Source organism: Patagioenas fasciata, chromosome Z (genome assembly GCF_037038585.1).
Source record: "Patagioenas fasciata isolate bPatFas1 chromosome Z, bPatFas1.hap1, whole genome shotgun sequence".
Classification (NCBI taxonomy): domain Eukaryota; kingdom Metazoa; phylum Chordata; class Aves; order Columbiformes; family Columbidae; genus Patagioenas; species Patagioenas fasciata.
The window spans coordinates 48,404,233-48,430,078 of record NC_092560.1 but is presented as its reverse complement, the minus strand read 5'-3'; the positions used below and the strand labels follow the sequence as shown (position 1 = coordinate 48,430,078).

Here is a 25,846-nt window from a genome sequence, read left to right as displayed (position 1 = left end):
ACTGACCACAAAAAAATTGTAAGGGCATTATTACAACTCTGTACAGGAAGGAAATACTAAATTACATTGGAAAGGCTACAAATGAGCATTAACGCACAATTCTTTATTTATTCTTACATCATTGTTTTTTATCATTACTGCAGCTGAAATCAGGAGACACTAAATGAGCTATTGTAACATCAGGGAGCACTTTTTCCCAGAGCTAATTTGTGTGTTGTCTTCTGATTTCAGAAAATAGAGCATAATTACTGTAGTCAAGTCAGACTTTTTTTTTTCTTTCCCCCCCAGTCCTGAGTGAGGGGACTGTAACTTGCTCATGTGAAATAGAGTCCAAAGGACTACTCTGATCCCTGTGCAGAAGACAGACTGCCACCACACAATGAAATCAGAGCTCAGAAACAAACAAAAGATGCTACTCTGTCATTAGTTTATAAAAGACCTCAATTTTAGGACTGATTAATTCCTTGATTCTTTTTGATGTTCCTTAGCATTCTAATTTCCCCAAGCAGGGAAAGGTGTGCCTGAAGCCTGGAAGGCTTCAGGAAATTTGTCTGTGAGAGGTAATCATTCCCACATCTCTTAAAAAGTCAAGTTCTTTGGAACAAGTAATTAATTTCTTTGTTACTTTATGTTCCACGAAAGAATATCATAGTAGCTTGAATCTGTATTTCAGAGGGAAATTTGAAGCAGAAGCGACTCAACAAACTGTCAGCTGTAAGCAATATTTTTAGACAATGTTTGGTACCCTTAATAAGAAGAAAGAAACAGAAGAGTTTGTGGTCAAGAGGCCGAAGTACAGACAAGGAGAATGTATAGACAGTATCATTTGAAGCTGAAAAAAGAGAGAGTCTAACTGTTCTTATCAACCTGCAAGTATTCTGCCTAAAATGAGGTTAAAGTAGAGTAGACATTTTGTGCTGCAAAACACGGCTGGTTTGCATGCACTTCAACCACGCACGTCTGTTTTAAACATGCAGTAATGGAAGAGAAGGGCCAAGCAAATGTCAAAGACCTATGTTCCAGCACTGGAACTAGAAAGAACTAGAATATCAGTTAATAAAGAGCTTATTTCAGCTGCATTAACTCAAATGATACTTTTGTTTGAATTTATCTCCTTTTGGGTAACACAACTGAAAAACTGTCATAATGGAAGTTGATTTTAGTAATAATGGGGATTATTTGATAGAAATATTAAATACAGTGAAGGAAGTGAATAATTTTATTACCCAGAACTTTTATGTTAGAGTGGTGTGAAACCAGCACATCAGCAATGCTAACAGGCTTCTAGAAAACTAATTGGATGTTGGGTATTTGTAAAATTTTCTTCATGAGGGGAACATGTACATGAAAGAACTCACTCTGCAGCTCAGATACTATTCAAAAGTGGACATCTCAGACAGCAGAAAACTAGAGCAATAAAACAGTTGATATAAAAAGTACCAGCATATTATCAGCATAAGCAGTAACAGCAATGGAGATGTTTACAGTAAGGAGAGCAGATGTGTCTGTGTCACACATCTAGTTGTATCATTTGCTGACAGCTATTTTGAAAGAGGCATAAGCATAACTCCTCCAGAGCACAAAAATTGCTTTGCTGCCTGTGGAGCGTGGTTTACAAAGTCATGTAGCTGTGCTCTGAACATATAAGGTTCTTCACACACTGGTCACATTGGAGTCCTGCTTGCCCACATGCTCTCTCTACAGGATCTTGTCTTGAGGACAACCATGGGGTGTATCTCAAGACAGCATCACAGCTCTCCCTCCACACCTGACACAACCACACTACCCAGCAGGAGATTTTTCCAGGGTCGTTTTGCTTTCTCCTGGGACAGGAGTCATGGAAGCACAGAGGAAAGAGTGCACAAGGCCTCTCTGTAAGTCAGGACATTGCCTTCATGCATGATAAAAAGATGTATGGATTGAAAGGATTAAGCACAAGAGGGGAAGTCTGCTCTAAGGCAGAAAGCTAAATTTCCCCTCCCTAAAACTCAGAGAGCAGCCATTGTAAAGCACAATGCATGTGTAAATCCTTCAGCCCAGCTGAAAGAGAGGAAAGGGGCAGCTAATGCTTAATTGGAGTGACTAGTCCAGATATCTCAGCTGCCTATTTAAATTATTTTAGTTTAAGGCTGAAGAGTGAAGTAATACTCCTATTACTAACTTAAAAACTGAAAATAGTTTATTATGTTTTTCGTTTCATTGTTTTGTTTTTTTTTTTTTTTTTCCAAATCAGGGAGGACTCTATTGCCAAAGTTTCCAGTTCTGTTGTACACGGAGAAAAGGAAGATGCTGAATTTAGAAGACCTCCACGGTATTAGTGCTCATTCATAGCATCACAAGGGGGCACCGCAATTCTAGGAAGTGACTAAACGGCTTCTCATCAGGAAATGACAGACAGCTTGTCCCAGCCACACTACTGGATTAAGCATACAATTTTTTGGGCAAGATAATCCGATAGCTCAAATCTCATCATCAGTGATGAGTGCAGATGAAAGATGTTGAAAATGCCTTAATATTAAATCCTAATTTCATCAGATAATGCAATTCCCCACACTGGATCCCACAGGGTCTTTCATCTTCAGTTCTGCTACCACACAGATGGTTGCTGCTCAGGAACCAACCATTTCACTGCATATTTGTGTTTTCCCTTTGTAAACACTTCTCACCAAAGATTTCTATAGAGTATCCAGCCGTCCTGAAAACCACCCAAAGTGAAACTGCATGAATTTATAGAGGGCTACATGAAGGGTAAAGCATCTTGCACAGGATCCTCTCTAGCTCAGGACTGGGTTCTCACTGGTTGCTTAACTTGCAGCAGCACGTTTCCCCTGGTTGTTTTGGCTGAGTACTGGGAGTGTATGCACCTTTCATCTGTCTAATTAAAGATGTTACAGGGGGACCCACTTTTATTGTTATTGTTCAGAAATAGTTCATTTGAAGGTTTTATATATGACCATGGTACAAAAAATAGTATGCTTTTGTTTTCTCAAGTCAAAGATACTTTCATTCTGAATCTTTGATGTGCGTTTGTATAACAGTCTTCTAAAATACTAAACTTTAGTTACAGAAAAAGGAAGATCAAATAACCTGTCCTCACATGAGCTATAAATCATCAATGCTAGTGACCTAACTGCTTTACCCAAGTCAGCATCAAAAGCTTTTCCTATCCTCTCTTGTTCTAAAAAACCAAATCCCTACCAGTAAAATATATTACAAAATTATTTTGCTTTATGCATATGCACCTACACCAAAAGCATGTGCACCCTCATGAGCAAACGCAATAGTCATATTGCAGAACCTTTGTAACAAAAACAGAGCATTTGACAGAGTCTCCCACAGCATCCTTACAGCTGAACTGAAGGAGTGCAGTCTGCATGACTGTGTAGTGAGGTGGACTGTGAACTGGCTGAAGGAAAGAAGCCAGAGAGTCATGGTCAATGAGGCAGAGTCTATTTGGAGGCCTGTATCTAGTGGATTGCCTCAAGGGTCAGTACTGGGACCAGTACTATTCAATACATTCATCAATGACTTGGATGAGGGAATAGAGTGCACTGTCAGCAGGTTTGCTGATGACACGAAGCTGGGAGGAGTGGCTGACACACGAGAAGGCTGTGCTGCCATCCAGCGAGACATGGACAGGCTGGAGAGTTGGGTAGGGAAAAATTTAATGAAATATAACAAGGGCAAGTGTAGAGTCTTGCATCTGGGCAGGAACAACCCCAGGTTCCAGTATAAGTTGGGGAACGACCTGTTGGAGAGCAGTGTAGGGTAAAGGGACCTGAGGGTCTTGGTGGACAACAGGATGACCATGAGCCAGCACTGTACCCTTGTGGCCAAGAAGGCCATTGGCATCCTGGGGTGTATTAGAAGGGAGATGGTTAGTAGGTGGAGAGAGGTTCTCCTCTCCCTCTACTCTGCCCTGGTGAGACCACATCTGGAATATTGTGTCCACTTCTGGGCCCCTCAGTTCAAGAAGGACAGGGAACTGCTGGAGAGAGTCCAGCGCGGAGCCATGAAGATGATGAAGGGAGTGGAGCATTTGCCTTATGAGGAAAGGCTGAGGGAGCTGGGTCTCTTTAGCTTGGAGGAGACTGAGGGGTGACCTTATTAATGTTTACAAATATATAAAGGGTGAGTGTCACGAGGATGGAGCCAGGCTCTTCTCGGTGACAACCAATGGTAGGACAAGGGGTAACGGGTTCAAACTGGAACAAGAGGTTCCACTTAAATTTGAGAAGAAACTTTTTCACAATGAGGATAACAGAACACTGGAACAGGCTGCCCAGGGAGGTTGTAGAGTCTCCTTTTCTGGAGACATTCAAAACCCACCTCTAACCTCATCTAGGTGTTCCTGCTCTGGCAGGCGGATTGGACTAGATGATCTCTTGAGGTGCCTGCCAATCCATAACACTCTGTTATTCTGTGTGAGTTCTAAATACAATGAATACCAAAGAGGATTTCATTGTTACTCTGCTTATGAAATTTTTATCTGGCATAACCCTATTCTCCTGGCAGGCTGATTGTGACCTACCATATTTTATTATGACCTTTCCATACAATTTTGTCAGTTCTTCCGGCCTTCTGTCTGTTCTAGCACACCCGGATGCTCTGCACCTGCTGAGCACTTTCTTTCAATAGTGTGCGCTCTTTAGAATTCACTGAAAATTTCCTCTACTTTCAACTCATGTATCCTTTCCAAAAAAAAATCTCATGATAATCACATTTCCAAACACGTTTTTAAGCTAACTCCTGCATATATTTACTCATGATAATAAACTATATGCTGATGCAATAATTCCAGTAATTACTAACACTGGGAATATATGCAGAGAATAAACCTGCACTGTAACATCCCAGGGAAGGTACCAAGTGAGGTGCACACAGACAGCTTACCTGTCAAACAGTTCTCCACCTGTAACCAATTCCAGAACAAGACTGATTTCTGTAGGAGTCTCAAATATCTCCTTCAGTTTTATCTGGTAAAAGAAACAAAAAAGATTCATTTTGCTTATTTGTCTTGCTGAGCATATCACAGGCCCAACAGCAGAAAACAGACCACAGTCAATAAAACAGAGGATGGTACCAGCTGGTGCCTCATTTACCTTGCAGTTGAGCAAGTTGTTGTGCATGTTCTCTCCTGTCTCTGCTCTTTTTGATTTTTGGTTTTTTTTGCTAGTTTGATCTCCTTTGCATTCCTTTTTTTCTTTAGTTAATTGTTATTTTCATACTCCTCATACTTCAGGAGTTTAAGAGGCTGCTTTCATTAGTGCTTGTCAAGACCTGTCTGGCAATCTTTTAGAGCAACTGAATGTAAGACCTTCTCCACCTTCCAAGGACTGACCACACCAACTTCCCCTTTCATTTATTTTTTTTTTTTTAATAGGTTCTCGCTCAACTCTGTCAGAACATCAATAATTTTTTTTTAAGTGTAGGTACAATTCAATAGTCTTTCCTAAGGAGCTGCTAACGTGCTCATGAGGAGAACCAAAAGCTTTAGTCCAGGACTCTCCCAAGTCCATATAGGTGAAGTACAACAGTCATTTCTCAACCAACGAACCACCCCCACACCAAACAAAAACAAAACAAAAAATCAAACAACAACAAACAACTAAAGAAACAAATGTGGAGTGAAAGAATAAGGCTAAACTTACAATGTTTGGATGCGAAAGGCGAAGAAGAACTCCAATTTCTGTGCGGACAATTTTCTTGTCTACCTGGTTAAAAGTGGGGAGGGAAAAAATGAAAAAAATATTTTTGTGTTCACCATAGAAACTTTTAACTGCATCACAGGAAAATGTCTATGAACAGCACTTTGAGATGTTCTGGGAGAAGAAGTCAATGTGATACACACAAGTCAAATACACTGTGAGGGGTAATCTTCCTTTAACATGAAACAGATACTATAACAGAAAAACATCTGCATCTAGCAAAATGATTACAAATCAACATGTATAAGTTACACAAGAAGTGTATTATAGGAAAGAAATCTGAAAAATGTGATAAAATTCCTATTTTTACTCAAGTTCTGCCCTTGTATATCACTACTTATGTTGTTTGAGTTTATGCCATGTTCTTCAGCAGGTGTACTGGAAAAAGGTTTCACACACAGGATGTGCACATCAAAGCAGTGTAACACACTGCTTAGAACAAAAAAAAGTGATGCAGAGGTCAAACACATCCAGCCACAGACACAGTATCAGATTTAAGTTTCACTTCTTCAGACACATCAAACAGAACGGTCTATTAATGCAAAAGACTATCTGTTTGGTTAAACGTCTGAGAGAATTAGCCCTCGCCTTCCCAAATTGCAGTCTCTAAAAATCCAGGCACAACCTATGTCCTGCTGGGGGACACCAGTCTTTTCTCACAAGAAATGCAGACCTAGGAAGTGCTTCATTCAGGAAAGACAACTGCAGCTCTCCCAGTACTTGAATGTTTAAGCAAATAAATGAAAATACTTGTAAGCAAATTATACATGCATTTATGTTGCTATGGTAATTGATACACTTATGAAGAAACTATCTGGTTTGTAAATATTCTCAAAAATCCTAGAGAAATCCTACACTGGTGACCATTATAAACGTATTTCTTCTATAGCACTCTTCAGCTCAGGGATTATGAAATCAACGAGAATCAGCAAGTTAAGTCACTATCCATTCCAAACCGATGACACAGATGACGTCAAGCAGAACATTTTGAAGACAGTTGTGTGGGTTTTTTCAGTAAAGGCTTCTTAATCAAACATGTATTTTGGTTTTGTGGGTTTTTTTGATCATATGGGAAAAACAGTTGCAATACATAAACCTTTAAAAAGGGTATAAAACTACCCTAAAATTCTTAGCGAGGAAGACATATGCTTAAAAAAAAAATCCCCCCTTTTTTTTTAATCACCTGAAAGACGAGATACACTTCTCAGTACTATTTTTTTTTCCAGCAACAACAAAATCCAAGTATCAGTCACAATCGGAACGATAGGATAGGCAGAATTTGATTCTCCCTTTGTGTCAGTCAGGAATGACTCCAGGTTAGTAATGCCACGGTGCTCTGAGAGTGGTGTAAATGAAAACAAGGAAGAGAGGGAGAGAGGGAGGAGGGAAGGAAGGGAGGAAGGGAGGAAAGCAGGGGAAGAGGGAGGGAGGGAGAGAGGGAGGGAGAGAGGGAGGGAGAGAGGGAGGAAGGAAGGAAGGAAGGAAGGAAGGAAGGAAGGAAGGAAGGAAGGAAGGAAGGAAGGAAGGAAGGAAGGAAGGAAGGAAGGAAGGAAGGAAGGAAGGAAGGAAGGAAGGGAAGGAGGGAGGGGGGAAGGGAAGGAGGGAGGGGGGAAGGGGGGAAGGGGGGAGGGAAGGAGGGAAGGAGGGAGGGAGGGAAGGAGGGAAGGAAGGAAGGAGGGAGGGAAGGAGGGAAGGAGGGAAGGAGGGAGGGAAGGAGGGAAGGAGGGAGGGAAGGAGGGAAGGAAGGAGGGAAGGAGGGAAGGAAGGAGGGAAGGAGGGAAGGAAGGAGGGAAGGAAGGAGGGAAGGAGGGAAGGAGGGAAGGAGGGAAGGAGGGAAGGAAGGAAGGAAGGAGGGAAGGAGGGAAGGAAGGAAGGAAGGAAGGAAGGAAGGAAGGAAGGAAGGAAGGAAGGAAGGAAGGAAGGAAGGAAGGAAGGAAGGAAGGAAGGAAGGAAGGAAGGAAGGAAGGAAGGAAGGAGGGAAGGAGGGAAGGAGGGAAGGAAGGAGGGAAGGAGGGAAGGAAGGAGGGAAGGAGGGAAGGAGGGAAGGAGGGAAGGAAGGAGGGAAGGAGGGAAGGAGGGAAGGAGGGAAGGAAGGAAGGAAGGAAGGAAGGAAGGAAGGAAGGAAGGAAGGAAGGAAGGAAGGAAGGAAGGAAGGAGGGAAGGAGGGAAGGAAGGAAGGAGGGAAGGAGGGAAGGAGGGAAGGAGGGAGGGAAGGAGGGAGGGAAGGAAGGAGGGAAGGAAGGAGGGAAGGAAGGAGGGAAGGAAGGAGGGAGGGAAGGAAGGAAGGAGGGAAGGAGGGAAGGAGGGAAGGAGGGAAGGAGGGAAGGAGGGAAGGAAGGAGGGAAGGAAGGAGGGAAGGAAGGAGGGAAGGAAGGAGGGAAGGAAGGAGGGAAGGAGGGAAGGAGGGAAGGAGGGAAGGAGGGAAGGAGGGAAGGAAGGAAGGAAGGAAGGAAGGAAGGAAGGAAGGAAGGAAGGAAGGAAGGAAGGAAGGAAGGAAGGAGGGAAGGAAGGAGGGAAGGAAGGAGGGAAGGAGGGAAGGAGGGAGGGAAGGAGGGAGGGAAGGAGGGAGGGAAGGAAGGAGGGAAGGAAGGAGGGAAGGAAGGAGGGAAGGAAGGAGGGAAGGAAGGAAGGAGGGAAGGAGGGAAGGAGGGAAGGAGGGAAGGAGGGAAGGAGGGAAGGAAGGAGGGAAGGAAGGAGGGAAGGAAGGAGGGAAGGAAGGAGGGAAGGAGGGAAGGAGGGAAGGAGGGAAGGAGGGAAGGAGGGAAGGAGGGAAGGAGGGAAGGAGGGAAGGAAGGAGGGAAGGAAGGAGGGAAGGAAGGAGGGAAGGAGGGAAGGAGGGAAGGAGGGAAGGAGGGAAGGAGGGAAGGAGGGAAGGAAGGAGGGAAGGAAGGAGGGAAGGAAGGAGGGAAGGAAGGAGGGAAGGAAGGAGGGAAGGAAGGAGGGAAGGAGGGAAGGAGGGAAGGAGGGAAGGAGGGAAGGAGGGAAGGAAGGAGGGAAGGAAGGAGGGAAGGAAGGAAGGAAGGAGGGAAGGAAGGAAGGAAGGAAGGAAGGAAGGAAGGAAGGAAGGAAGGAAGGAAGGAAGGAAGGAAGGAAGGAAGGAAGGAAGGAAGGAAGGAAGGAAGGAAGGAAGGAAGGAAGGAAGGAAGGAAGGAAGGAAGGAAGGAAGGAAGGAAGGAAGGAAGGAAGGAAGGAAGGAAAACTTTGTACAGATTCAGAGCATGTGAGAAGCAACAGAAAGCAAAAATCAAAGAGGAGTGAAATATTCCATTACCTGAACACCTATTTGGAGATAAAGAACATGGTCTATAACTAAATCTTCACAGGTAAACACCTGCTCTGGGATCAAACACAGCATAAGCTCTGTGACTATGAAAGGCTTTATAAACTTTTTGCTTTCTACTCCAAATGCAAATGTTTCTTCACTCTTGTCTGCTATGTAAATACTGAGCAATAGCTTGAATAACGGTTTCCTGTGCCGTTTTCTGAAAATGCTGTGTGTGCCAGTCTTAGTTTCAACATCTCCTTCCCATCAGTGCTGTTATTCAACTCCAATTTACATTTGTGAGTGCAAATGCACAGCCAGGAGCTCCAGAGTTCACTGCTGGGTAGCGAGGGGCTCTTGATGATTCAGAGAGTAATACACATCTAAACTGTCTTCATACACTTTCCATCTCACACAGGATCAGAAAAAATACAATATTGCATGGACAGACATTTGCTTGGGAGAGCTGTTTAGACTGATCAATTTACCATATCCAAAAGCACCACTACAAACTGAACAATCTACAGTTTGTATTCTGCAGTTCTGAAAACGTTTGCACATCAAGCATGCCTGGCAACAAACATGGAAAAGGCTGTCCAAATTCTAAAGATGCTTCATTTTGGCACTGAGTAGTTATAACTGAGAAACTATAGAGGTGTCTCCTCATCTTGCAGGTGGCAACAAATTAAGAGAAAAATTGAACTGAGACTCAGTTTCACACCCTTGACTTCCTAGACGTTTACTATGCAGCTGTAGGTGAGTTCCTCTGTGATCTAGTTCCTGACGTGACACAAACCAGTTGACTTTCATAACACTTGCTCAGGTAGCAGTATGATAAAAAAGGTATCTAAAAATTCAAGATGCTAAGATGCAATGGCAAATATGCCACAGCTAAACACTTTGGAGTGTTACATATTTAGAAGAAACCTGGGAAATGGCTACTGAGATAGGTTTTACAACAGAAGCGTGCATGTATAAGTGATATGAATCATTCCAGAGTAAATGCAGCTGCGTACATAGCCATACCATTTTATTAGAGCAGCCTGTTTTATCACATTGTATTTTCTTACTTTCTCCTAAACTAAGTATAGAGCTATATCAACACTTACCTTGTTTCGGCTCCTTCCAACAAAATGTACTTACTTACATCACGGCCAAATTTGGCCTGTTTTGGTCAGTAGTTTCAGCAATTAGTAGTATCAGTAGTATCAGTAGTATCAGCAATTCAATCATTTACATTCCTGGCAGTCATTATTTGATATGATGACAGGCATTTCACTCTATAGTGTATGTTGTTAAAGTAACAAATTTTAAAATTCAGATAATTTAACCAAAATATCCTATTATCACAAATGTTTGGGCAAATTAAGTTCCGCTAGATCAAATAAAGTGGTCCGATTTGTGTAGAGGTAATAACTGACCAAAATGAGGCTGCAGAACTGTTTATTTTTGTGTTCTCTTTGTATGTAATTTAAACATGCAGTAGAATACATAACAATTCACCTGAACTTTCCTTAAATTAACATTACTCATAGGAGCATTAGTGAGACCTTTGTGAGTATATTGCAGTCAATAATATTTAGGTCAGTAGAACCAGTTGTTTGAGAATAGAAAAACAATCAAACGTTAATTTTCAGATGTTTTCAGGTTCCATTAGTTTAGTGATTATCCCACTACAAGCTTCCCTTATTCTCCACTTTTTATCTTTTCTAAATGGACTAAAGCATGCTTTTGGTCAAACATTTCATTAGTATAATGTGATTTCTACTTAAAAGATTGCTTTTCAGCATGTGCAAATCTTTAACTAATGCAGGTAACAGATTGTGCAAATGACTGGTTGGGTGATTTTAACACTCGTATGATTTTACTGAGCTGTATTTTCAGTTTGTGAACTTTAAGCTGCAAACAATCAAGAGGCATTTGCTGTTACAAGCCTACGAAACAGCATTCTGCTGTGGTACATCCTTGTCAATTTGAGAAGTCATTTGCCAGGTAATCCAGAAATGCTTATTTATCAGTTCTTCACCACTGACCCCTGGCATAAAGATTTCACTGACCATAGACCAAAAAAATCAAACAAAGTGGCCGGTAATTGTTAAAACCCACATCTATATGCTTCCACGGCTTATCGGTGGAGACATCCACTGCAAGTGCTAAAGTGCAGCAAATCTGCAAGAACGGCTTGTAGGTGCAATACAGTCCTGCCTTGTGCTGTGGCTTGCAGTGCTTCACAGTATGCTTCTGTAAACAAACCAGGAGCTGTGGCTGCAGCACAGGTAAGCATCTGCATGATGGCTTCAACCTAACTAGATAAAGTACCTGCAGCAGCAAAATTCAGCAACCTGAACCTGGAAGCAAGAAGCAGTCCAAGATCCCAGTGCACTGAACTGAAATGCCTATCTGTACCACAGCCAGATGCATGGCTTTGCATTGTTACCCAGGGTCACTAGACAAATGGTAGCTTGCTGTGTGCACTCAAAACTGCAATTCTATGCCGTGTTTACAGACAGACAGACAAACAATTAACAACATTCACAGAGTATTTCACGTAATCAAGGCCCAGGAAGTTAGGACAGCATTTGCAAGTGTGGGTAAATGAAATTACCAACCCCTTAATTTATATTAAAACATTTACATTTAAAAGATAATTATCCCTGAATAATTCCTAATATTCTGTCTCTCCAGTTATTTTATTTCTCTAGAATTAGACATTTATATATTTTATACATAGGTGTCTACAAACACTGTGTCTTTGATACTGGTCATGCAGTGAAGTAGTGCTAGGTCTATAATCAGTCTATTTCTGATTCATAAATTTCAGACTATTTTGACAGGAGAAGGATCTGGAAAAGTACTTAATAAAAGCTGAGATTCTTCCATGTTTCCATGCTCTGAGATGGTGAGGTGGAGTGATACTGCTTCTGTTTGAATTAAATGAAACAAGATAAAATGAACTGCCGCTGTAAACAGATTAACTCAGCTGCTGCCTTGCAGTAAGGTATGCGATCCAGAAAACAGGTGGCCAACAGATGTACAGACCTGTCAAACTTAGAAGAGAGCAAGAAGCAGAACACATTCTTCACTCTGTAAGTCTAGTGTCTGCTGCCCTACTTCCCCAGGTGCTGTGGACATGAAGAGGCACCTCTGGCCAGGCGTGACCACCATGCAGGTTGGGTGACCAAGCTGTGCCAAGGCAAGGGATGTGAAGCAGCCAATGCAAACAGATTTTGAGGAACTTTACAGCACTGCCCACCTCAGGGAGCCTGTTCACCCCAGCTCTGCACAGCTCCTTACTTAATATCTGACTTAGTGACTCGCATGAATGCCTCTAGTATGAGCAACAAATGCTTTGTCAAAACAGCAGGTCAGGCTCTGAGCATGTATTGCTCTTCACTTATAGGGAGCATGCTGCAAAGCATTATTGACTTGCCACCACACTCTATTAGAAGTGCTTCCAAGAAACAATTTTAATGTTCATCTCAGCTAAAGTAACTGCTCTGCAGCCTAAATTTTTCTGTATTTTATGGAGTGGATTCCTAATTACCATTTATAACTCAGCTATGATTTTATCTTCTCACAGTTAAGCTGAAATATTAAAACCTGTACAGACACAGACCACCTATAAGCAGAGCTGCTAATTCCCTGGTGATCTAAAAGGTCTGTTCCCAATTGTCAGAGCCACACACGTGGCTGCTGGGTTACCCAGATTTTCTTGAAAGATTTCAGGAAAAAAATAAATGAGCTTGAATTTAAAGCTTGAATTTAAATGAATCTTCACAAGAAGAAGATTCAGAGTACCCATTTTCTGTTTTAGGTCTTGCTTTTTAATTTCAGAATGTTCTGGGTAAGAGGAATTCCAGCCTCTGCCCAGCTCATACATAGAATATCTTATCAGAAAGCATTTCAGTCAAGACTTCAACATTAAAACAGCGTAAAGAAGAGTTTTGAATATGCTTTTCCATCTGTATAAAGCTGAAATCATGCATCTGAGCTGTCTTATGTATCAACGCAAGATATTGATGCCAGTCTTCACCATAAGTGATAAAGAATTTCATGGGATACAAAAAGTGGTAAGACAGAAAAATCCCAGAACAAATGAAAATAGATCCTTTATATATGACCCAGTCTATCTCTCTGAGTTACCGTGGTGGAATTCGGTAAGCAACATTGCAGTGGGACAGGGTGCAAAAGCAGAATTAAAAAAAGCTGACCCTTCTGAATGAAAGGATACTTCTTTGTTCCAACTAGGGCATTTATTTAACACCTGCTTTGGGTGATTTCACTCTTTGAATGACTTTTTTCTTTTCTCAATGAAAATAAGTTTCTCAAGTGAAGAATTCCTCCTGTGTTTTAGGGCCTCTTCGGGCTGGCATATAGCTTGACCTTCTCAGCAAGGTCAGCAGCTCTCTCTTCGTATGGGAGCAACCTTTGTACTCTTAATGGACTAATATTATCTTTATCATAAAAGAAGAAAAAATAGTTCAAAATAATCTTTTCTGTATTTTAAGCTTGGCAGACTATTCTGGTTCTATCTCCATTCAAGCTGAACATGAGGTCCCTGAGGAACACATCAAACAATACAATAAAACACGGCAGTAATTGCACAGCTCTGCAGTACCTTCCATAAACTCAGCAGGGAGTTTTCACTCTGTAGGTGACTGAGAATTTTTATTTTGAGCCTCTGTAAGTAAACGTGTATTATTAATTAAAAAAGAGACTATTCAGTATTACAGTAACTATTTTCTTTGTATATGCCCATACTTCCAATTTGTGGCTATAAACCTTCAAGAAACGCATATTCTTCAGACTGAATACACTTGCACAGAACCACCGCAAGTTGCATCACTGTGCTTGCATTTGTCCTGTTAGGTGCCTAAAAGTCTGCTTGTACATGCAAACCTACTCGCTGGAAATACAGATTAGCTGGGTTTGTACAAGCATATGCTTTTGAAAAATGAAAGAGAAATGCACTATCTGCATATTATAGTATTGTTAACCTGTTAAATGTAAATCGTTCCATCAAAGAAGCAACACTCTGTTTCTCAAAAAGCACACTACATTTGCAGGCAAACCATCAGATAGATAGAGGTGATTTGTGGGTCTGTGTAGACGGCAGCACAGTAAATCACATTCTGACATATCTTATTAACAGGCCTTGCATCTTGTAATATGCAGTTTCAAACGTAAAGCTGGCCAGATGCAGGTAATATTCCCCGAAGACACACAAGCCTTTGCAAATGGGTTTTACTGCTCACCCACACTAACTTGGTGGCATCACTGAAGGGTGAAGGATGGGTCCAGAGGTGCTTATAGCTCATACAAGACTGGTCATTTGCAATAATAGATTTTACATCTGAGTTCAAAATAAGTTATATGTTCATTAGAACAAGCCTTATTATATGCTGTGGTCTATCTCTCTGACTAATTTGGTTGTTATTTCTGTTCCTGAGTCATTTATACACAGATTTCTGCAAATATGTTTGATAATAGTTGGATGGTTTATGCAAACAAATTTCAGGCTATTAGGTATTCATGAACTGCTCATTTCAGCTATTTGCTATTTATAGTGTTACCCCCAAAGATGGGTGGAGGAAGACACTTTTAAGATGCAAGAACAATGTGTAAATCAAAAGCTAAGTACATATATTTTTTAGTTCAAAATAGTGATGTTTATAGGATTGTTTAGAAAACTGTACTTGCAATTTTCTTGCCCATTCTTGCTTTTCACCTATGCAGTTACAAATCCAAAGGTTTCCTCTTTTCTCAGTGAAAATTTATTAATCCATCTTTTATTCTCAGTGAGGTAACCAGTTTTAGACACCTGGCATTCTGTAAAAGGCTTGAGTCACATCATCCCTTTGAATAAATAAATTGCCACATAACAGTAATCCCTTAGAAATCAACAGCTAGCATCCTGTACAACATTTTATCTTAAAGCTACTCGAATTTCTTAGGAGTCCTCAGCTGCATGATAAAGATCTGGAATATGCAATGTCTGCTTATATTATCAAGCGAGTGCAATGCTTGCTATAATTTAAGAAATCGCACATAAATAGTAAGCTAGGGTATGCTTCTCTGAATCAACTCACACTTAAGAATCCATGTGAACCTTCACTGTTACCAAATGAAGGTTTGATGTATCAGGGCTACCATTAATACTGTAACCTCCCTCATAGATACACAATTATTCCATGCGATCAATGTATCAGTTTTGGCTGGAATAGAGTTATTTTCCTTCATAGTAATATATATGGGGCTATGTTTTGGATTTGTGATTAAAACATTGTTGATAACACAGGGATGTTTTAGCTATGGATGAGCAATGCTTATGGAGCATCAGGGCCTCTTCTGCTTCTCATGCTGCCCGAGGCTGGGAAGCACAAGAAGTTGGGAGGGGACATAGCTGGGACAGGTGACCCCAGCTGACCACAGGTTATCCCATAACATTTAACACGCTGCTCAACAGCAAAAGCTGGGAGAAAAAGGAGGAATGGGGAGATATTTGGAGCGATGGTGTTTGTCTTCCCAAGCAACCCTTACATGTGATGGAGCGTGGCTGTCCTGGAAACAGCTGAACACCTGCCTTCCCATGGGAAGTTTTGCTTTGCTTGTGCATTTATCTATCAAACTGTCTTTATCTCAGCTCATGAGTTTTCTCACTGTTACCCTTCGAATTCTCTCTCCCATCCCACTGAGGGGACTGAGCTATGTGGGGTTTAGTTACCGGCTGGAGTTAAACCATAAGAATCATCTATATGCTGTACCACTCCATTTTGCAAGAAATAATGTAGATGATGATTGGGGAAGGCCTAGTTGTGAGTCTGATGACCAAGTGAGACTGTTTTGTTCCAAATATTTCAGGTGGGATGAAATAATGATGTCAGGTGCAGGTTGAGTCTTGCATGTTTTCTCTGATGAACTACCCTGAATCTCTGGACCTGCTGCTTAAATGACATCTGTACTAAAAGACTTGTAATCTCCTGGTGCTAGACAGTTCTTCTGGTAGATCAGCCCCAAACACTGATAATGAGGCATTTTGAAGTCATTTTAGTATTGCTTCGTAGTATATAGAACCTATAACTCTACACTTAAATGACCCCATGCTCCAAAACTGCTTAAAATGTACATGTTATACACTTTATAAACTGAATAACACAGAAAACCAGTAGATCCTCAAAGGAAAGTAGTGAAAGTATCCCTTATAGAAAGTTTTCAGGGACTGAAAATGAAAAATATTTGATATAGTTGGAAGAGAACACAGAGAAGCATGTAGAAATGGTGAAATGATCAAGAGAGGTAGGCTGACTTGAAAGCAAGGCCTTATAACTAATTTAGGGTGCTCGCTTCATACATTAGAAACCATGAGCTGAGTTTCTTGTTAGAATTATGTGTCAAGAAATTACAGGACTGTTTTTGTCCCTAGATCTCTCCACTCCCTACAGAGGACGTCTCAGCTACACTAATGACAGCATGTTAACTTGTCTCCTCTGCCAGAATCTGTCTGTGAGCTGTGCTGGAAGAAAAGGACAAGTGACTGAGCAGGCTGAGAGCAGCAGGAACATACAGTGACTTCCCTCTCTGACAGCTCACCCCAACCTTGTGAATGCTGTGCACAAGAACCACAGGATGCCTTCCATATTTGATCTTGTGTTCCCTGATGCTTCACACAATTTAGGAGTAAATGGAGGAGATGCTGAAAGGAGGCAACTGTAAGCTATATGAACTTAAATGACAACAGGTGAATATTTGAATTTCAGAAGACTTGCCTACATCTCCCTTTATGGCCACTGAGTGCATGTTCCAGTTTGGCAAATCGCACAGAATCAGACCTTAAAAACACTTCTGATGCATGAAGGGTGATTTGGGGTGCAATTTTTGAATTAAAACAAACAAACAAACAAAAAATAAAACAAACAAACAAAAATAAAACAAAACCAAAGAAACACACCCCCATCCCAACAAACCAAACCAAACTGCACCCCCGAAAAGCCCATAGGTTCTTATGCTACTGCAGGTAAGCACTGTGGCTACTTCAGCTTTTGGTGAGGTCTAGCTACTCAGTGATGGAAAATTATCTGGGACCTTCAACCTAAGTTTTTTGAAGTCCTTATTACAGCCACAATGCCCTGAACACACTCTCATAAACTTTGAGATTAACAAACTCTGTACAAAGCTCAGTGATAATAAAGCTGTCTCTCTTTGAACATGGTTCACATATCCACTATACTGGAGGAAAAAGACCTGGCTTATAACACACAAAATCTTGGGTGACATAAGAAACATGATAAATGGTGACATGATAGTGTGTGTCTGCTATAGGCCACCTGATCATGAAGAACAAGTAGATGAGGCCCTTTAAAGACACTTAGGAGCAGCCTCATGTTTGTAGACCCTGGTCCTCACTGGGGACTTCAGCCATTCTGATAATTGCTGGTAGTACACAGCAGTACACAAGTAACACAGGACGTACCTGGAGTGCCTTGAAAATAACTTCCTCCTCCAAGTTACACAGGAGTCAGCGAGGACAGGTGCTCTACTGGACCTCATACTCAATAACAAGCAGGGGTTCATTTGGGATGTGAAGATCAAAGGCAGCCTTGGCTGCAGTGATAATGACATGTTGGAATTCAGGATCCTGAGGGCAGGAAGAAGAGTGAAAAGCTAGATCACAACCCTGGGCTTTGGGAGAACAGACTTTGGTCTCTTCAAAGATCTTAGAAAAATCCCATGGGATAAGGTCCTGAAAGGAAGGTGGGTGGGTCCAAGAAAGCTGGTTAATATTCAAGGATCACATTCTCCAATCTCAAAGTCTCTGCCAAGAGGTCTGTGTTGACAAAAAAGGAACTCCTAGCTAAATTCAGACACAAAAAGGAAGCATGCAGAGAGTGGAAGCAAGAATGGGTAACCTTGACGGAATACAGAAACATTGTGCAAGCATTCAGGTATGAAGTTAGGAAAGCTAAAGCCCAGATGGATATGGATCTGGCAAGAGATTTCAAAAGCAACAAGGAAGGCTAGGGCGTGCTGCTGAATGAGGCAGGGGACCTGGATGGATAAGCAGGCAGCAAGGTGGGTGGATGGCCATGCCCAGAGGGTTGTAATAAGAGGCATGTGGGGTATGCCAGCAATCAGTACTGTTTTACATCTTCATTGATGATTTGGATGTTGGCACAGAGTGCACCCTCAACAAATTTGTAACGACATCAAACTGGGAGGAGGGCCTGATGTGCCAGAGCATCATGTGGCCATCCAGGGGGACCTAAACAAGCTAGGGAAATGGGTAGGCAGGAACTTCATGCAGTTCAACAAGGGAAAGTGCAAAGTCCTGCAACTGGGGAGGAACAACCCCAGGCACATTCTGGGGGCCACCCAACTGCAAAGTAGCTTGGCAGAAAAGGACCTGGTCATCCTGGTGGACACCAAGGTGATGTAAGCCAGCAGCGCACTCTTGCAGCAAAGGTCAATGGTATCCTGAGCTGCATTAGGGAAAGTCTTGGCAGCAGGTTAGGGGAGATGATCCTTCCCCCTGCTGAGCACCGGTGAGGCCACACCTGGTCTACTGCCTGAAGTTTGGGGCTCCCCAGCGAAAAAGAGACACAGATACACTGGAAAGAATCCAATAAAGGGCCATGAAGATGATGAAGGGCCTAGAGTGTCCATCATATGAGGAAAGACTGAGAGACCTGTGGCTGTTCAGCCTGGAGAAGAGAAGGCAGAATTTTCCTGTGATGTAAAGCATGCAGGGGGTAGTTATGGATGTGTCATGAACTGTGGTGCTAATTGCCTTTACAGATCCAGCTTCTAGCCTCAGTATCTCACGTGCTTCTTATCCATAAAACATGGAACTACTAACATGTTTTCTCACCATGGTGTTGTTACACAGTGTGTAGTAACACAGTAATAGAAACAAAAGAATCACTAAAATTAATCATAATGGTGAGATACATAATCTTTCTGGAGTCCTGATTTGGTTTCAAATTTGTAGAAATGAGGGCTCTCATCTGCAGGAATTAGGACTTTTTAAATAATTTCTTGAAAGCCATGTCACAGAGTTGTTCTGACTTTGTATTTTCTCATATTTTTACACTGAAATCCTGTACCTACTATGTTAGTCACTCAATCCAGAAACCCACAAATATTATCATGCTATTTCTTCTTGTTCCACTGCTCTTTTTTTCAGTGTATGAAGAACTAAAACCTGTATGAGTGTTCCATATCTTGCAGATAAAACCTAAATTTTTGCAGGGTGATATTCTTGAGAGTAGCGCTTAGAGGTTCTCAGAAGTTAGCATATCATGTAATCTTTGCGATTCTAAAATAAATTAGAAATCAGAATTCTCTCAAACAAAACTGTAAATGAAAGTGACTTGAATACCATAGGACTGAAATGCAAAACAAATCATCTTATTTATGCTATTTCTTATTACTTATGGAAATTCTTCCAGCTGGTTTCAATTGTACCTACTAAAACCATGCCCAGTTGGAGTTTCAAACATCTGCTCATTCAATATATGCAAAGTATAATGGAATAGCTTGTTTGAAGACTGCTTAAAACAAAGGAAGAGGAAAAAAATAGTGGGGCAGGGTTTTTTACATTTGTAGGAAAACATGTCATTAGTTACTTTTTATTTATTCGGGGGGGTTGCTTTGTTTGTTTTGTTGTTTGTTTGTTTGTTTTTTCTTAAGGAAGATTGAGTTATTCAAGCAGAAAGTAAGTTTAGTTTGGAAAAAATTTAGGATTAACCTCACCCATACACACCAGCCCTGCAGCCATCAACCGTCATAACATACAGCTTAGAAAGTCGTACTGAACCTTAGTTCCAGTCTTAAGAGATGCTCTGACCAGGTGACATATCTCATGTTGATCAGGCAATGATGCTGGCTTCGTGATTTCTCAAAGAAGCTTCTGTAACCTGAACCCACAGGTTGTGCCGCATACACAGTTGCTGTGTTAATTTCCATTCCTCCCTACATGTGACCGGTCTTCCTCTTTAAGGACTTAAGACAAAAGGAGACCACCTCAGCCAAAAGAGGATATATTTTATCTTGAAATACACCAGTCTAACCAGGTTGCCAAGTGAATACATGCTGATCACAGAGTTCTTGGTAAAATAAATTATCCTATAGATTTCAGTTAGATTTCACTCTCTGGGGGGCTGCAGAGAACTCAGCTTCAGGCTTGAGGAATAAACCCAAGATGCTGCATTTCAAGTCCTACTCTGTTGCTGGTTTGTTCCAACAGCTGAACTCCCAGCATTGGAGAAAACATGGTGGTTTCCTATCTTCTGCCTTCTTTATTTTTGTGCATGCAACCAGTTTTCCCTTAATTCTTCACTTGACAGCATAGAACAAGCTCAGTCTCTCTCCCTCCAAATGAGTAGCTGTCACAAGTGTGATGACAGGATTGCAGCATACCCTTCTTAAAAAGAACAAGGTCCTAAAATGAGGAACGAGAAGACTTTCTGAGATCCCAAGCATAAGCCTCACAGACTTCTTCTACGCAGAAGTGCTGCCTTCTGTGCAGCACAGCTCCACCAAAGGCATGTCACCAGGTTTCTGCAGCAGACTGTGAATGATGAATGTTTTCTAAACAGGAAGACTATAATCTCAGGATAGCCTCATATTTACCTGTGCACTTCCACTCAGCCCTTTTGCAGGGTTGCGTCTGTGGGGGACTACGGTGGGTCCGTGGATTCCCTGACGGAGGGCGTGGGAACAGAAATTAGCCTTGAAGATATGAAGGCCTACCCATGAGAAAGATGGGAGTAAAGGAGTATCCGGAGATATTAAGGATGTACCCGTGAGAGAGAAGGGAGTAGAAGAGTAACACTGATGATAGCAAAATTAGCCAATGAGATGTTACTGCTGTAACTTGTAACCAATAGTGAAGAGACACATGAATTGGTGAAACTGTATAAAAAGGCACTTGTGGCAATAAATGGCATCAACTTGGTCCATGTCGTTTGTCCGTCTCAACCACAACATGCGTCTTTGCTTTAGGCATTTCATTTCTATCCCGTCTTGCCTCTCTACATTTTATGTGTACCCGAGACACACAAAGTTCCTCCTTTGCTTGAAGCCATGGAGAAGATAGATTGCTGCAAGCCGGAAGGGAGCAAAATGTGCATGGATGGGTTTGTGGGAGAAAATGTGTAGCTCAGATTGTTTCACAAAAGTTCCTGTTAAGTAATTCAAAGCTAAACATACGCCATCTGTTTAAATATATATATATTTTTTTTTTTTTTTTTTTTTTTAATTTTACTGAATTAATCATCTAAGGGAAGTTATTTAGTTTCTCAGAACTACTTGTTCAACCATGCAGTGTATACAGTAGGTTGAGTTTCCCTGAACTGCATAACGAAGAGTTAAGCTATATATTTTTGTCCTTTTATTGGCTGAATTTTGTATTTCTGAAAAATAAGCTGTGAACACCCAAAATGAGTGTTACCTAATTAGGTATAAATTAAATGGAGTAAGGGAAAAAAAGCTATAATACATACCCTCTATTCTTAAAATCTGAACCCAAGGCATGACTTACTCAGAAAGAGTACAGCAATTCAATCTAAATGGTGACAGGTAAAAAATACTGTTCTATGTTAATTGATTTTAACACATCAGTTTCACCACAATGTCATACAATACGCTGTAATGCAGATGACATGTTAAATAACTTCATGAATGTAGGACAGGCTTTTTTCAATTGCAGAATGAGATTTTTTCCTTTTCTGAAGAACGTCCTGCCAATACAGTAAAAAACACTTTTGCTTTCCAAGGACTAAACCAGTACATTACAAGTTATTTTTCAGTAAAATATCTGCTTTCACTAACTCGTGTCTGATTTTATAGCTTTTAAAGCAAAAACCTATTGGTATCTTACTGCAGAAAAAAATATATTTCAGTTCTCCTTTTTTGTTGGGCATTTATGTAATATGAACTTTCTTCTTTAGACATCAGGCATTTAATGGACTTAACTTTTACTTAAAAGCTCTCTCTTCTGGAAAGCAGTGAGTCAGACTTCGGAAGCCAAATTCCCCTTATATATAAGGGAAAACTGGATATAAGCAGTGGAAAACTAAAAGCCTTACTGCCTTATTACTTTATTTAAAATAATTTTGACTGCAGTATTTTTTTCATCTTTCAGAAGAAACATAACACTGAACTGTACATGAATGAGACGACAACATGGACAACTAAAAGTGAGCAAACAAGGAAAAATAAAGTAATCTACATATATAATAGCTAGTGCTGCAGATGGAGGGTTAATTAAGAAATAACCATTTCCCAATAATTACCAAGCAAGTGCATGTGTGGTGTGTGTATGTGTATGTGTGAATGAATAATAGAAGAGAATGTGTGAGTTAGTTGACAAAAATACTCCTTTTTAATGGTGAGTACAGACGTGCAGTTGACTGTTTTCATGAACACCTACATATTTTTCCTTTCTGAAAAGCTGGAAGAAATTAGAACATTACACATTAATATATTGTGTTAATTAATACTGACCTCGTGAAGAAAAAATTCACCTTCAATAAACATACATATGTAAACATATTCCAGACATTTGTAATCTGGAGAAAAAATAATGCTGTCATAACACTTCAGAGAAACTAGAGTATTATGTCAGGCTCTCACTTCTCTGTGGACCCGCCACTTCTGCTAAACTTCAGCACTCTTAGATGTCAGTCCCATAAGACAATTACTGCACCATAAAAGGTACACCTATATATACAATCTCATAATAAAGTCTGTAGAGAAACAGGCATATAGAGGCATGAGGCACTCCAATTGTAAATCCTTTAAGGCCACATGTCAGCAAAAGGAAATTTACTCAACCGAAAGCAGCACTTCACCAAGAAAACAGATCAAACATTTGCATGAGCCTCTTGATTATCATTTAATACTGCAAATTCACTGCAACACAAAATGAAGAACCCAGCCAATTACACTCCCTGTATATATATAGAAATATATATTGTTTATAGTATATAAATATATGTGAGAGGCTGTGTATATAATATATATATACACGTATATATATGCAAACATGGACACAATTGAGACTTTTATGTATGCCTTTCTAGACCATTATAATCTCCCTCAGACCCTAACTCTAGATATCAAACCCCACTTATCCAGGAGGGAAGCCTGTTACTCTTATATTTGCTCACACTCCTCTGTTCCACAGACACAAACTATTCATTGTTCTCAAATTGTCTAACTGATTAGTACAATTATATTAATCCCAGCACAACTATTTCCTGCATATGTGTTGTTTGAAAACCGTTGCTCTATTTCTGATCTGAGAAAAAGTTCCTGTGCCTGAACGTTTGTCTGATTTTGAACATCAACCAGTCTGCAAGAAGAATGCTGCTTCATAAATACTGATTTTAATTAAAGTACTGAGGAGGTATTAGTTAAGCATAACAAACCCTATGAGGGAGGATGCCCACACATGAAAAAAATGAAATCAAAATCATAATTCTTAAAAGTAATCTCTGTACTGGCATGCCTCATTTACTGAGACACAGGAGGCCTAATATTTCATAATACTTAATCACTCCTAGGGGACAGTACCTATCAATTAAAACCTAGGAATATTAACCAGGCTATCCTTCAACACATTGCTGAGAAGCAAATCAAATAAGTACTATCTCATTTTTATGGATGACAAAGTTGAAATGGAAAGAAATACCTTGGCCAACAGCACAGGCTGAATTGAGAATACACCAGGACCCAGGCTCCAGAAAACCCAGCTCAGCACCCCATTCTCCTTTCTGCAGAGTGTTGCTTTATCGCAATGGCAGCTCCCAAATTACTTCAGTTACAGTTGTTAGCACTTGGTAGACCTATAATGTATGCAGGCACTTGCATACGTGTCTTAATTTAGAAACCGCGCAACAGAGGCCATCTGTTCTGTTCACTGTCTTTAAAGCAACTTGTTCAGACTCAGGTAGGAAATTTAAGGCAGAGGTGGAACTAATTTCTTGGAAGGTGTTCTCCTGCCCAGACTATGAGACAATCTCCAGGCTGGCCCTGGTTCATATGTTGCCTAGCTTTCTCGAAACATACCAAAAGGAGGCAAAGGTCTGCAGATGAGATGTTTCATTTCAGAAATAGGACGTTTGTTTCCTTCAAGAATCCTATGTTCTTCAAATATGACCCACATGCTCTATGATGTTTACGTTAGGGAACAGACTGCCTTATCTTACTGAATTATGTGGTATACTGCTTCTTATAGAACTTGTTTAGAAATCGCTGATGTAGAATTTGATTAGCATAACTCCTTAGTGTGACTAAGTTTGCTTAGGCTACAAGCCATGAACTTTTGAACCTTCTGCTTTGTCATGCAAAAAAAGGTCCCCAGAGTTTGTTCAAGCAAGGAGATAAAGGAGCTTTTGATCATCAACAGGAGCTACATCCCTAGTGATAAGTAAAGAAATGAAATGGCTCATCTAAAAGAAAACAAGAAACACAAGAATGTTTTGGTAATTGCGAAGGACTTATTTTTGTCCTCAGCTGCAGGTGTAAAATGGCAACGGAAAGTCAGGACTTTGATTGATGTCTAGTCTGGTGGTAAAAAGACAAAAACTACCTGCAGAGATAAGAAACGGCCTGCATGACAAAAATTAGGAGATCTAATGAAGGATGAGGAGATCACAGACTCTAGTTTTACTCAAACTGCTGCACAACAGGTGGGAAGCTTTGATGGTAAGGGTGTAATTGTTGAAATTTTCTTTACTCCATCTACCTGATGCACCCAGCTCAAGCTGCTCTATGTTGCACCTTGCAAATGAATTATTTATTTAAGAAGAATTCCTGGAATCCATGCCCGAGTCTCTGCTTTGGGAAACCTAGGGAAAACAAACTTCCTTAACATTTGCAGCAACTGTTCCAGAAAGATTGGTTGTAAATGTCACATAATTTTCAAGTCTTGTCTTAAGAGTAGTAACAATCATATTTGTAAAGTGGATCCTAAAGATACTTCATTTTTCTTAAGCACTCACTTATGAAGCACAGGCACATGTAGTGAAAAGCAAACCAACCTCATATTTGCAATTGCAAGTGTACTAAGTTCATCACTGTACTTTGCTCATTTGATGACTTATTCTGAAGGGCTATATGATCTACTTTTGATTCTTTCTTGTTTCATGAAATAAATGACAAATAAATGACATTATTTAAACCTTATCTCTATTACCTGCATGGAACTTAAGAGCTCTGCTACACAAAACAAAATTCACATAATGAGTATATAATACAATCCTACATTTCAATTATGCTCAGAAACTGAGCATAAAGGTTAGACGACCAAATCAAAGGCAATCATTCAGATTGCTTGCTCACCTGTCTCACAGATGTTGTTTTATAAATATATTTCTTTATGTTTCTGTTAAGAACAATTCCAACTTTAATTTCTTACACATTATCTGAGAGTTTTTTCCCACTAATGGATATATCAATTTTTCTTTGCACCTCTTTAGCCCTTCTAACAGATGTCTTTTAGCTGCTCTGGAAGTTTTGATCCTAATTTGCCTGTCTATTTCCTAACTTTGATAGTCGGATACTTCAGGAGTAAGAATCACAAGTGTTATTTGAACTAAATTTTGTTCACCAAAAGTGAAACTTCAAGAATTTGAAACTACTCCTAAACTTCAACTGAAGTTGAAATAAACAAAACAAAACAGGGAACTGAAGAATTCTGTTTCAGTAGTTTTAAGCCAGTAAAAAATAATTTTTCTCTTACTTTTGGAACTGTATAAAATTGTAATTAGTGGTTAAGAATGATTAAAATTATAAATTAAAAAAATTCTCAAAATGTTGAATTGTTTTATCTTATTGACAAAAAGGGTTTGTATAAAAAAAGTTTTCTCCTGTT

General features: G+C 40.4%; 1 protein-coding gene across 3 annotated transcripts in view; it reads right to left on the bottom strand.

The window, feature by feature from the left end:
• CAMK4 (calcium/calmodulin dependent protein kinase IV) overlaps positions 1-25,846 on the bottom strand; it is a 175,076-nt gene that overhangs the window by 74,963 nt on the left and 74,267 nt on the right. For 2 of the 3 annotated variants that reach the window (XM_071802044.1, XM_065861261.2), the window contains 2 exons: positions 5,652-5,714; positions 4,894-4,976 (listed from right to left, as the gene is read on the bottom strand). The exons of the other annotated variant lie outside the window; for it this stretch is intronic. In XM_071802044.1, the coding sequence (XP_071658145.1) occupies positions 4,894-4,976; positions 5,652-5,714 (146 nt within the window). The remainder of the gene's footprint in view (positions 1-4,893; positions 4,977-5,651; positions 5,715-25,846) is intronic. 3 annotated transcript variants of the gene reach the window in all.